The following is a 13,426-nucleotide window of genomic DNA, read 5'->3' as shown; positions in this document are numbered from 1 at the left end:
TTCACAACCTGATCGGGTTTTTAGCCGGCCACTTATGTGCTCGACCAAACAATGTACCCTCAAATACAGGCACGAATTTAATGGTTTTGGGATGAAGAATTGCTCAGGCTAAACAATAGTCTTCTCTTACGGTGTTTCTTACGATAGACGTCCGCTACTCCCAGATAGGGTGAGCTAGCAGTGAATCAAGGCGATGACATGTAATAAGTGCATGTAATCAGCTTTGCAGCGCATGATAATGAATTCAGAATTTGATGAACCTGAAGCTGCGAAATCCGGGCTAACTTCTATTGACACTATGGAATAAAGCATTGTTTCTCTGAGAAAAATTCGGCTCATCCGGCTCAAAGTATACGAGTACTACAGGCCACCATTTTCGTTATCAGCCACTACATAGCTCATCAATATTAAAGTGACGATATTGTTAGCTGCTTAAGCTGTCGAAAGCTTAATATTTTGAAGAAAACAATTGTCATCAAATAAATGCCAGTTACGACATAACACTCTGCATTCTCCCTCCAGCACCACTCGTTTAGTGCTACTGCTGTATAGAATATAAGAACAGACGGAAAGTCGCTGAATAGTTTCTAATAACGCCTGAATTAATTTTATGTTTTATTTTTATGATTTTTCACAGTTCCGCCAAATATCCACATTTTCACTTTCACCGACCGTTGGCTCTGTTCAAATTTCGGTTGTCGCAGCTGCGTTTAAATCGTTTCCTCCCTTGATATTAGTTGAATTTCGCTCCGAAACTCCGTTATCCATTTTCGAATGTCTTAGCTGTGACAAGCCATTTCGGTGCGTGTCCGATCTTGAATGCGATTCCAGAGAAGCAGGAAAAAAATGTGCAGAACCAGCATGGAAAGAAGACTCAGCAAAATAAGTCACCACAGCACGCAATCGTATCGCATAGGGTGCACTCGTATTCCTCTATAATGCATAGGTTAATGCACAATGAGTTGAATATTTCGGACTGCATTGTTTGCAATGAAAATAATTAACCGTAAAGCTGATATCTATTTACCAGTATTTGAAGCATGATCGATATAACCGATATAATCGATATAATTGATATTATAGTATGAACAATATCGATAGCGTCCTTCAAGGGAGGAATATATTTTATTTTTGCAAATGGTGTGAGAGTTCTTTTCACTGGTGCATCCCTAAAGCACAATCAATGAATTTTCAGTCAATTACGCTTTTCCATCATCGCCTAACCAAAAACATTTCCAACATTATCTACGTTCTATGTTTTCACGGGAATGGATCCCCGACCTCTCCACAACAAGTTCTTGAATCATGTTTTCTTGGTTGTGTTGAAACACCGAACATCAATTTAGAAAATAATTTAGCATCGGGCCTTTATCCAATCTGACACGTCTATTTTCGCGGCGCAAGACGGAGTATATGAGGGCATATTGCAGCGAGGAGCTCTCGCCCGCATCCGGGGCAGGGCGAGCTACTTAGCAGGATGAGGTATGCTCGAAGCAGAGCGGATCATGACAGGACTGGGTGACCCACAACCAGGTCAAAATGAATAAAATGACAATTTTTCTAACTAACTAACAATTACTACATAAGTAAGGTAAAAAATGAGCCATCTATTGCCCAAGGCACCCCGGAACAAAACTTCATCGCCACACTCTTGCCAATGATCGAGTATATGTACAAATAAGACATCATCGGGCCGAAAATGACTTAAACTTATATAAGAAGAGGTGGTTCGAGAGAGGGAGGGTGGTAGGGGGAGAGGAGAGAGAGCGAAGGCGAGAGAGCGAGGGCGAGAGCGAGAGAGAGAGAGAGAGAGAGAGAGAGAGAGAGAGAGAGAGAGAGAGAGAGAGAGAGAGAGAGAGAGAGAGAGAGCGAGAGCGAGAGCGAGAGCGAGGGCGAGACGGAGACGGAGACGGAGACGGAGACGAAAAATGGGCCGACTTTAGGAGAACACAGCCGTAAACACCCGCCACTGGGGCTATGTCTTTCTCAGCTGGTTGGTCCGCAGGGGCGACGTCTCGGTCCCCGGCCGCGCGCTGCATAATAAGAGACAAACATTATCTGTGGTTAGATTGGCGCGCTAGCCTCCATCGATTGTGCCGGCTGTTTGTCCGTCCACGGAGCATCTGTGTGTGCCGGCGGTGGCGCGCTGGACAAACACTGGCCGCGCAGAATGCCGGAGGCCGATAGCCCCGCGGGGAGGGGCGCGGAGGTCAGCCGGGGGGGAGGGGGGCTGGCGGGGTCATGGACTGGTGATTCGGACCGCTGACGGACGACTGGTGACTGAGTGGTATGGTGGCGAGTTGGTAGGTGTTAGGACTTAAAGAAAGGATATAGATGATTGAATTTTTATGCTGTGCTGTGTGAGGGGCTGGCAGTGCAGCTATTTCCTAATAGCACGGATACCAGTGAAGAGAATGTCCTGGCCGACAGCAAACAGGCTTATCAGTTGTCACCGTCAAACTGGTCGACTAACTGAACACTACGGCTGACTGACTGTGACTGACTGACTGTAACTCACGGACTGCGACTGGCGAACTGCGACTGCCTTCCTAACCAACAATCAATCGCACTGACAGACTGGCCACTGACTAACTGACAGCCCATGAGTGACAGACTGTTAGCCTGGCCATCAGACTGACCGGTCTATCTATCAGACTACTGATGGGGAGGCGTGACGCCTGACTGATGTATCCTAGCAGTCAGAAGGTCACGGCAGTAGCGACTGCAGTCTGCCCAGAGCGCTCTGCAGCCGGCGGCGGTTCCGCGTGCTATCATTACACGCCAGTAATGGACCGGGCGATGGGGTAATCCACGATGAAGCTGATCCGTGCCAGCGTCCAGCCGCACAAGATGGATGCATTAGACGTGACCGCGCTGACGGCGCTGCTCTCAGACGGCTGGTAGAAATGGGGCGGCCAGGCGTACTGTGTGAGCTGCCCAGACGGGATATGAGAGGCTGTGCATGGATTTGTGATGACATGATGCTTGTGGTGAGGCTTTTATGGCTGTTGTCAGGTAGTAAAAAGAATGTTGAAAATTACTTGACAGGTGTTCAGTTGTTAATCTGACAGGTGCACGGAACTGTGAGAATGTGTCTGAGCTATGATCCCACGAATCTTTATCTTATATCCGAGGGGATCATGGAGCCAGGTTTTTTATTATTTTGATATCCAATGGAACTATGGTGCACTTATATTGAGATATCCATTGAGTTCATGACATTTTTTTCTTTAATTACAAATGCGCTGTTTGCCTTTAAACACTTAATTACATGTTTAAGTTGTGTTATACCATGTTATACATAGCTTACATTACTCCTGCTTATAAGAGATTTACAGTGATCACAGCTAACTTTTTTACAGCTTTGTGACACTAATCTGCATGAAATCACTTCAGATCATGATTCAGACTCACTCGAGACGAATGGAGTTGTCTTCACTTCCTGATTTATATGCTAATGGTTCGGAGGACGTCACGGGGAGCACTGATGACCACTACAGTGGCCAGTATCCTGGGAGAGAACCGCTAGGACGCACCCGTTAACCACGGGACGTCTCGCACCGTTGGTCATTCGTTGGATCATTCAATATTAATGTGCATTGTGCAGCTCACGACACTGGGTCCCGTGGATCGCTGAAAAGTGATGCGTTTCTTCCACTGGTGTGTCTGATAATGAGTGTGTGCAGTCGATTTGAGAACCTCTGAGGAGCAGGTGCGGCAGATGGGCAGTTGATGACCCCTGACATTGAACTTTGCTCTGAGTGGGAGCTCAGGATGACCACAGGAAAGTCTTGACCAATCTAGTTTCGAAAAGAGAGATGGCAGCTGAGCGCAGAAGTAAAAGGGAAATGTGCTAGCTCGGCATTGCAGCTGATATGGGGCCCCAAGCGCAGTTCAAAAGATATCTCAGAAGCCAATAAGCCAATATGGTGCATGTATGCACCATACTGAATAGTCCGATTGTCATACCGCAGCCCAATGTCACATTGATAGTGGTACGTAGTCGTACCTAGGGACGTAGCCAAGGGGCACGTGGGGGGGGGGGGCACGTGGGCTATGCCCTCCTGAAGACGAAAAATAAAATAAAATAAAGTTAAAAATAAAAACAGCTGCACCCCCAAAATAGTGGGCCAAATTCGAGGAGTTTTCCATTTTTGGAGGGGGTACGACACTATGTAGCCCGCGACCTGTGGCCCCTCCCTGAGCAAAATCCTGGCTACGTGCCTGTAAATACCACGATCTAATAGCCGTCCCTTCACGTTTCTAAAGCCGGGAGAGTGAGCTCATCTCATGCTGCTGAGACAACATTTTGAATATCAGCTCATTTAATCACGGCTGCACGCTTGACCGAAGAAGTCGAGCGCTGACACTCTCAGGGCGTATTTCAGCTCAAAAACTGAGGGCTTTGCATGGCGCCACTTCACATATGTACAGGCGTGATATGGTACTCGACCCTGCTGATATACCGTTGGCCCTACGAACATCCTAATGCCATCGTTTTCGCATGCCGCGCTTTCGCCGCCGCCTCTGCCCCAGGCTCGGCTCTCGCGGGCCCCGCGCCGTCCTCCTTAGAACAGTGTGCCGTTGAGTTACTGCCAGCGGAAGGGCTTGGACCCGCCCTATCCGACCCATTCCCCACTCGCAGGCACGCTGCTGGCGAAGAACTCCCAGCGGCTCCCCGCTGCCACGCTGGGGAAGAGGAGGAATAGTTCCTTCGGCAGGTTTGAACGATCCAGTCGCCAAGTAATTTTCACAAAACCGCTAGACTCGTTCCAACTGATGATTCTCGACCAAGTTTAATCAAACACGACAACGAACGCGATAAAACCGCACAAGTTGCCCGGCAGCCAGCTTCAGGCCACATTCTTCTGCTAATTAATTATCGTAACTTCCCGGTCCGTGGCCGCACTCATCAGCTGAGTCTCTATATCAGTGGCGCCCGAGCGCGCACGGACGTCCGCCGAACACGGTCATGGGACCTCCCCGGTCGGGCCGGCGACTGTCGTCACTGAGTGATGGTACACCGGGCTGGCTCATGGCCGGCGGCAGGCCAGCCGCGCGACCAGCCGAGACCAATTCGGGACGCCGTATTGATGTTCCTCCGGGGAGGGACGGGCCGGGGGAGGAGAGAGGCGAACTTTCCGGCGTGCTCTTGACGGCCTGTTTTCTGCTCACGTAAGCAGGAACAATGTAGTAGGTCGGCTGCGCTCAGCCAAGATGCCTAACGGACTTAGTCCTGCTTAAATAACGAAGTTTGCTCCCAATTGGCGATTTGCGAACCTGCCAAGCGGCAGTCTGTACTCAGCCTTGCGTGACAGTGGAAGCTTGGAGGTTTCTAGTAGAAAGTAGCGAAGATAATTACCATGCTAGTGTCAACACAATCTCATATGATGCAAGCTGAGCAGCGTGAGGACGACAGTAAATACAAATCATTTCGCCTGAATTTTGTCAAAAGAATGTTGTGAGCATCTCTCTCTTCTCTCTTCTCCCTCCTCTTTCTCTCTCCTCTTTTCGAGAGAGAGAGAGAGAGAGAGAGAGAGAGGGGGGGAAGGAGAGACAAAAAGGAATGAGAGAGAAGGCGAAACATCTCGATGTTGGCTAACACATTTTAATAGTTTGGCAAACAGCAAGTACTTTCATAAAAAGTATGCTCGCACCACCTATCGCGCATCTTACTGAAAAGACTGGCATGGTGCATTTTCTTTTCCGCCCGAAGCCGACTGGCAGTGTGCGTGCGGCGATGTCGATTCTGCTGCAGCCCGCGCCCCAATTCACCGGCGCAGCCTCGTTTTCTCGCCGGTCCGCCGCCGTGACGGGCGACATTCAGCCCATTGTTTGTCTCCGGAAGCTGCGCGCCGGCGCCTTGTTTTCCTGTTCCTGTTCACCTTTAAGCCTTTTCAAATGCCATACGAACCAGCATCAAACAGAGGGGGCCACCAACGAGCGGCCGAGAGTGTGCGGTCTCTCTGGAGCGCGCTATCGACGAATTCCCGCGGTGTCGTTCTCGGAGATTGGAGCGCGGCGCGGTGGAGAGGCGGCCCGGCGTCTGGCGCCGACGGAGTGGTGTCGACATCTATAGCCCGATCAGATCCAGCCGAGGAGTCGACTCGGTCCTGTGATGTTATACAGCGTCGGACAGATAGTTTGCTGCCTCCCCTGTACGTGTCAGAAGACATTTCACATTTCCAGCTCAGGCCGCGCTCGCTGCAGATTGGAAGTTGGGCACGGCTCGACGACGACCGAAATGCTAACTTGTTTTGAGTTGTGCCGAGTGCCCGGACAGGTCCAAAGGACCAACAATTTGCATAAAGAATACTCTTTGTTTGAGAATATGCGTGGACTGTGCTGTTAATTTGCCAACAGATGCCCTGGGATGGTCTGCTAATTAGTTTTTGATTTATTCAAGTGGCGGACTAGCAGCCTAACGAGTTTTAACTGAATTCCCAACGACGTACGAACTGACAAATGGAGGCTAAAGCTTCTGTTTCCCTGGTCGTGCATTGATTAGAAATCATAGTTCTCCAGTGTTAAGCTCTGACTTTAAATGTGACAACCCAGCTGACAGCGATGCCACGAAAGACCAATCAAATAAAAAAGGATTTAATGTCGAAAACACATTTTGCAAACTGGTAAATACATTAGCTTCGTTTTTCAACGATGATGTCACGAATTTTGAAACTGAGGCCTAGTATGTCCCTCTGTGCATTGTGCTACTGCAATTGACTTTAGCTTAGGTCAGCCTTCCGCAAGATCGCTGAGTGTGTTCAGAATGCAGTGAAAGTCAGAAAGCACACAAAGCATTGGCGGCGAGCGGTAGAACGAATTAGAGGCATCGGGAACATCTGCAGAGACATTGTGATGGTTTATAAATAGATCAATGAAACTTTATCTTGATCTATCGTTGGATCATATTTTCTAATAATTACGTTGCATTCTTACTCTAGTACCTAAGTACAAGTCGGTAGCCAGCTAAAAAGTACAGTAGTGCATAGCTTTGGAAATATCGATGTCTTTATCGATACCCTATTGGCTATTACCAATATCTTATATCGATATCTTATTCGATACATCGTTGCACGATACATCGTTGAACGATTGCCTACTCGTCATTTCTCTAATTCTGTGATATAGCTTCACTTATTGTCATGCAAAATAGGATTGGATGCTCTCAGGTGGCGCTTACAAGTTACAGTCACAAAGTTGGGGGAGTTCAGAAAAAGAGCGAATCTCGTCTTCCGCAGAAGAGACTAGTGAAAGCCAACCGGAATGGTTTGCCAGACAGATGAACAGATGAACAGGAGCGTGACTGCTTGCTCAGACATGCGTGATATTGAGCACTTTGTCCTTTGGACATTTTGTTCTGGCACGCTGACGCCATTTCTACCTGTCCTCTTGCGTAACTGAGTAATGAAATGACACTATTATGACGCTATTTTTATCTAAGGGGCAATAAATGACGATCTGGAACCTTTTGATGTGTTGGCACTGGGTACGCCGGGACGATTGCCGCTCAGAATCGTCAATGAACTTAATACCAACTCTGTTATTCAGGTATCTCTAGAATAAGAATTGTGACTTTCAAGCAATTGCCTATTTTCGTGCACTGTTACTTCGATAAAGCTCTAAGACTGACCCCCAAGGAAAACAAAACGACCTGGAAACTGATCTTGTCGTTATTTAGTTTTGCTAACGAACCAGACGTGATTTATGTAAGTGATTCATAGAATGAGCACATTTCAAGCACACGAGTAGCAAGTCGAATGAATGCTGCAACTAATATTTCAATGAAACTTCTATCGATAGAGTCAGAAACCGCCAAAACACCGTTTGTTTTCTCTTCGAAATTTCTTTCACTTTTTCGGTTAAGCTAGAAGGAAATAAGGCAGACTGGTTGCAAATTAATTATCGGACATTATGCTCATAATAACTGTGGTGTCGCGAGACTGAGGACGCATTTTTAGTCGCTTGGGCCGAGCTCTAGCCTCCCCTCGACCTGCGGAGACCTCTGACGGCCAGACTGACCCGGCGGTAAACGGCCAGCGGTGCCCGGGTCCGCGGATTTAGCGGATCAGAGTCAGAGTCCACTCGAGGCTGGAGTCGGCTGGAAGAGCTGAGGACGAGACTAGCTGGATCATCCCGCGGAGCTGTGGCCGACCGGTGGACTCAATCCTCCCAGAATCCAATGGCAAATGAAATTAGGAGTTATTTGGTGGACGGCTCTGAGTTTTGTCTGTGTGAATATCAAAGGAGGCAAGTGCTCACAAATATTCTCCGAGGAAAGGACGTGCTTCATGGAATCTTCATTATCGATGGTATCTGCGTTCCAACCAGGTTTCTAATCTCGTTATTTACTTGTCATTTATGTATTTGTCATTGTCAGTGACGAAACCAAAGCTGATTGCAACCAAAAGTACCTGGCCGCTAGTAGTTTTAGTTCTACCATTGCTTGTGCCAACTTTTACTAAGTACTTTGTCCAATTCTTCAACTTTCCAGTGCTGATTGGCTACAAAGGGCTACAAAATTCATCGATTGATTTCATACCATATCTTAACGTCAACCCAGAGCTCTAGTCCATCAGTCAGAGTTCCTCTTCTACAGCCTCCACATCGACACCCGTCTCTGCTCCACGAGTGATCATTTCTCCTCCACTCCCCACTCCATCCCAACTCCCACTCCCTCCCCACCTGTCGCCACGAGCAGCTCACGCGCGGACCGCTGTCTCATGTCGGCGCTTAGCTCGTCTCGGGGCTCTCAGGGAGGTCGTTCCACTGGAGAGACGCCCTGAGCGTTGACGGTGATGGTGGTGAGACCACCTGGGTTCCGCTCGGCCGCCCCAGCTTCAAGACGCGTGTCCCGTACCGTCACAGTCAGGTAGAGATGGGCGAGGTTTCTTTATCGACCAGAGGCGTGGCTTGCACAGTCCATGAGACCTTGCTAAAGCGAATGAAATTCGTTGAATGATAAGCGCAGTATTTCCATGTACTTCAACTATCTATCTTTCCAACATCACTGAGGATAATGCTAAAAATATATGAATTGCTTTATGCTGCTTTCCTAAATAAGAAACAGCGTAAAGCAAATACTTATCATCCGTATCACCTTTGAAGTGACCGATCCCTAGACTAGACGTTTCCGTGGCGTCCCATGAGAAGCGGCGTCCGCGGCCCACAGGGCTGGTGCTCACTCAAGGACCTGCTCTCGCCCGGCCAGACCGGCAGTAAGACGCTGTGACAAATGTCAAGTGCTCTTCGGTCGACATTTCAATTCCGGCAGCGCAGTTTGCAGATGCAGTCAATATCAGGTCAAATTTTATCGCCGATATGTCAGGCCAATTTTCTCCGATGGCACGCTGCAGTGGGTAATGTGCTCGGCTGAAATGACCGTGTGCTTATCAAGGTCGTCTTTTGACGGCCGCGCCAGTGGCTTAGTGATGCCGTGCTGTGGGTCGTTCGCCAACAACTTGGGACAAGCCTCGCTCGTCTAGTGAACTTAAACTACCAGACTGGGGGTCCGGGTGACCTCACTGACCCCTGGGGCAGGGGAAGCCGCCCACAGAGCCCGGCCCCAGACGGGAAAACAATGAGGAACCGCCCGACCCTTCAAAACGCTGAATCAAAGCTCTGCTGGTCCCTTCAGCTTTGTCAATAGCAGACACCAGCAAGCAGTATGCTGACGACAGTATACGTATGTACAGCACAAAATAACCTGACTGTGCACCGCTTCTGGTGATGCTTAATGCAAGGCTTCCGTGGTTTGCCACGGCTCTATAGCAGCTGCCTCGTTTCACAAGGGTGTTTTTTGTGTGTGGAAAAGTCTGTTCTGTTCATGTTCAAAGCCGCGCCTGTTCATTGCTGTCGGGTAATATTACTTGAGAGCGGGCCGTGGTTCCCCAAACGAAGTAGCTCTTTATTACCCATCAGCTGGCCGAATATGTGTGGCTTCATCAGGTTCGGATTAAAAAGGTATCCTGAAGGCGTTTTAATTCAAAGAGAATCAGTGGGTATTTGAAGCAACTATCCAATTTTACATATATCCCAACAAACTCCAAGCATATCCCTATAAGCTCAGGAGAACAAAATCAAACCAGTGACGCTGAATGAAGCCAGTGCGCATGCGCTCGTATTGAGCCAGCAGAATCTCTTCACAGTCAACTTGCCTGATGGCCAACGGCATCTTATGCTACAACGAGATGGGGCGATCAGCGTGCTCGTTTTTCACCCGTCAAATGCGTGACGTTCTACACAACGCAGATCGATGTCCCCGTTCCTTCAGCGCTGCTTCTAGAATCAGCGCAGCTCGCCGATTTGTCTCCAGGGAAATATGCTCCCTGCAGATCGGCTCACCATATAAGGCGCGCCGATCAAAGTCAATTTGATAACGGACGGGGACGCTCGAAAACTGCCGCAGTGCCGGTCCGACTCAACTGAAAGGTGTACCGGTAAACAGGTTATTTACGGCGACCGGTCACCATCTGATTGGGTCCGACAGCCGCTGACGGTCGAAGTTGGGGGCCCCGTGCCGCTGCAGTGTGTCGGTAAATCGCCGCCCTTCCGACACCTCCCCGGCGGCCCGGCCACCTGTTCGCCGCCACTGTGGGAACGTGTCGACGGGGCGCCAACTTGCCCACCACCTCGAGAAAAGTTATCGGCTCGTAAAGGAGCACGTGCGGAACTGCCCGAACGCTTCCTAGTGATCGTGCGCCAGAGTTTGCCGCATTGACAAAGTGATTCTGTCATTTCTAAGACAGGACAACTATGGCAAAGAAAATGAGGATGTGCGATGAACTTGAGAAGTTAAATTTGAAGCTAAGTGCGCACGGGAACAGTGGACTTATTTCTCAGAATAGCGCGTCTTGTGCAGCCATACATTTTGCAGAAGCTTTCGCATTGCACTGACATTGCCTTTCGCACGATTCTATTGCCGTCATTTTGAATAGCCGTGTTCGATCTATCCAAAGTTTGCTAAAATAAATTTATCATGCAGACGGTACCGTACACGCATCTTTTAACCCACATAACACTGAATGCCTTATTCCTCTGAGGAACTAACAGAAGGAATGTTGCAGCGGCGTCCGATGACACGTGCTCCGCGCTCCAGAAGTACGGGTCTGGCGCAGAGCGGGATATTGAGCTGGTCTCCTGGTGACGACATTGTTGGCGCGGTATTTCGGGCCGCGCGCACGCTGTTTGTTCCCGGGGAAGCAGTGCGCCCGACATTTCTGTTATTGGGAACTTCGGAACTTCTCGTCCGCCATATTTGCCTTGGTGCTACCCTGCAGTGCACTGTGTTCACTTCTTATACCTACAAGACTGCTGCAAAAGATACTTATCACTGAAGTTTGAAATCATTTCAACTTTAGCTGTAAAATGTTTCTGCTTAAAAGCTGCGATGAAAAATGTGCCTTATGCGGTACTGCAATGTAGCATATAATAAAGAAATGTAAAATGTAGGAAAAAGAGAAGTTGAGTGACATGTCGTACTTGGTTTGATTTTGATTTAAGTCTTCAAACACTAAGTCATGGATGTTGTGGTCTATTTATATGTATTAGCTTTGAGTCAGGTGAATGAACAAGACTAATAATCTATAAATGTTTTCTAAATAGGCTAAACGACACTGCAGTGCCCCTATTTTCAAGGATGGCTGGGTGACAGCTGCTGTAGCCTGTAGCAGTGGAAAAGCAGAAAAGGAAAGACAAAAGAGATTGTCATTTTGCCGGCCTCATGTTAAGCGACAATTTGTGCAGTACCAGCCTGGACTGGCTGACGACGGTGCCCACTATTTCTGCTTAATTAATTTGACTGTTTTGGAGAACCCAGTGCCATTTTGTAAGCAAGAGCTCACGTTTAGCAACGCAATATAGTGGGTATCAAATGGTATATTAAACTAGCCAAATAAAGCGATCCTATTCGTATTACGGCACTTTCTGGTTTAGCAACTAGCCCAGACAAATACGCTATCTGTAATGTTGCACCTATCAATTTCAAAACAAAGCACATATTTTTCAAATTTGGACGTTCCTGAAGTTATAAAAAGGCTTACTTGGCGTTACTTTGCTTCGCTTACTCTACTTTGCCTTGCGACAAAGGTATAATTGAAATAACTTTTGATTTCAAGATTTCTTTTTTTCTTTAAGCTGACAAGCCCTTTAAAGTACATACTTTGATCTAACCAGGCTGCTGTGAAGGGTCTTGTATCATTTCACTTGCCTTGAAGCTTTGAGGCTTAAGTGCTTCAAACCAAAAGCGTTGTCAATAGTTTCAGGAATGTGTTAGGTAGGCACTTGTAGCACCGTTAATCCAAGTACTCGTCTCTCTCTCTCTCTTTCTCTTTCCTCTTTCTCTCTCTCTCTCTCTCTCTCTCTCTCTCTCTCTCTCTCCTCTCTCTCTCTCTCTCTCTCTCTCTCTCTCTCTCTCTCTCTCTCTCTCTTCAAAGTCACTTTATTTCCTTTTCTCTCTCTCCCTTAACGTTCACTCTTACATAATGAGCATATTTCCTCTTATTCATCTCTTATGAAGCTGTTAGAGAACAGCCTCGTTAAAAAATACACCGACTGTAAGTACACGATAATAAGCGCTCTTTTATACACCTTCATTCTTTGCGGTACAGTAGACATCGAATAACCAGCTAACAGCACTGTAAATCTCGCAAATTCACACGATCAGCAAAGGTAGACACAACCCGGTTCAGAAACATTTAGGTCATCAACGGGCTTAAAAGTGGGCGGTTCTCAACGACAAAGTGCACCTCAAATCCTATTTCACTCTTCTTTACGTGAGGATAGTCGTGAACTAAGTAACTGAAAATGGTCTTATGGAATATCGGCGTAACAGCGATATTCAATAAGATCACCATTTCTACCTCGGGGCGACTTCGTGGTATCTCTTCACAATTCCATAACCTGACTCATTCCAGGAACTCCTGCGGTCTGACGCTGCCACGTCCCGTCTGCAGCGCATGAGGGATGCGCAGTGACCTGAGTGACCTTCTTCCGCTAATATACGCACTACGCAGTGACTTGAGTGACCTTCCGCAGCTGGGTCGGTGAGTTGACCTGAGTGACCTGGGTGACCTCCTGTCCCTGGGAAGTGAAGAGACCTCAGTGACCTGTTTGACCTGTCTGTTGCAGGCGGCGCCGACCTGTACCCCGTGATGGTGTACATCCACGGCGACTCGTACCTCTGGTCGTCGGGAAACCTGTACGACGGCGGCGTGCTGGCCAGCTTTGGCGAGGTGGTGGTCATCACCATCAACTATCGACTCGGCCTGTTCGGTGAGTGACGAATGGGATGAATGTCACTTTCCTCCATGCCGGTGGGATGTGGGTCGAGCACATCCTCAACACAGTCCGAGTGGCACGGGACGAGCACACCTTCAAGACAACCCCGGTGCCGTGGGTCGAATACGTCCTCAACAACGCCCAGGTG

At 48.3% G+C, this 13,426-nt stretch overlaps 1 protein-coding gene across 2 annotated transcripts in view; it reads left to right on the top strand.

Annotated features, from left to right (window-relative positions):
* The window catches only part of LOC122394134 (neuroligin-4, Y-linked-like), a 136,664-nt gene that overhangs the window by 66,384 nt on the left and 56,854 nt on the right, over nt 1-13,426 (top strand). For both annotated transcript variants that reach the window (XM_043390772.1, XM_043390771.1), the window contains one exon: nt 13,129-13,272. In XM_043390772.1, coding sequence (XP_043246707.1) covers nt 13,129-13,272 — 144 coding nt within the window. The remainder of the gene's footprint in view (nt 1-13,128; nt 13,273-13,426) is intronic.

Source organism: Amphibalanus amphitrite, unplaced genomic scaffold, assembly GCF_019059575.1.
Source record: "Amphibalanus amphitrite isolate SeventyFive unplaced genomic scaffold, NRLGWU_Aamphi_draft 000575F_arrow, whole genome shotgun sequence".
Lineage (NCBI taxonomy): Eukaryota > Metazoa > Arthropoda > Thecostraca > Balanomorpha > Balanidae > Amphibalanus > Amphibalanus amphitrite.
This window is presented reverse-complemented; position numbering and strand designations above follow the sequence as displayed.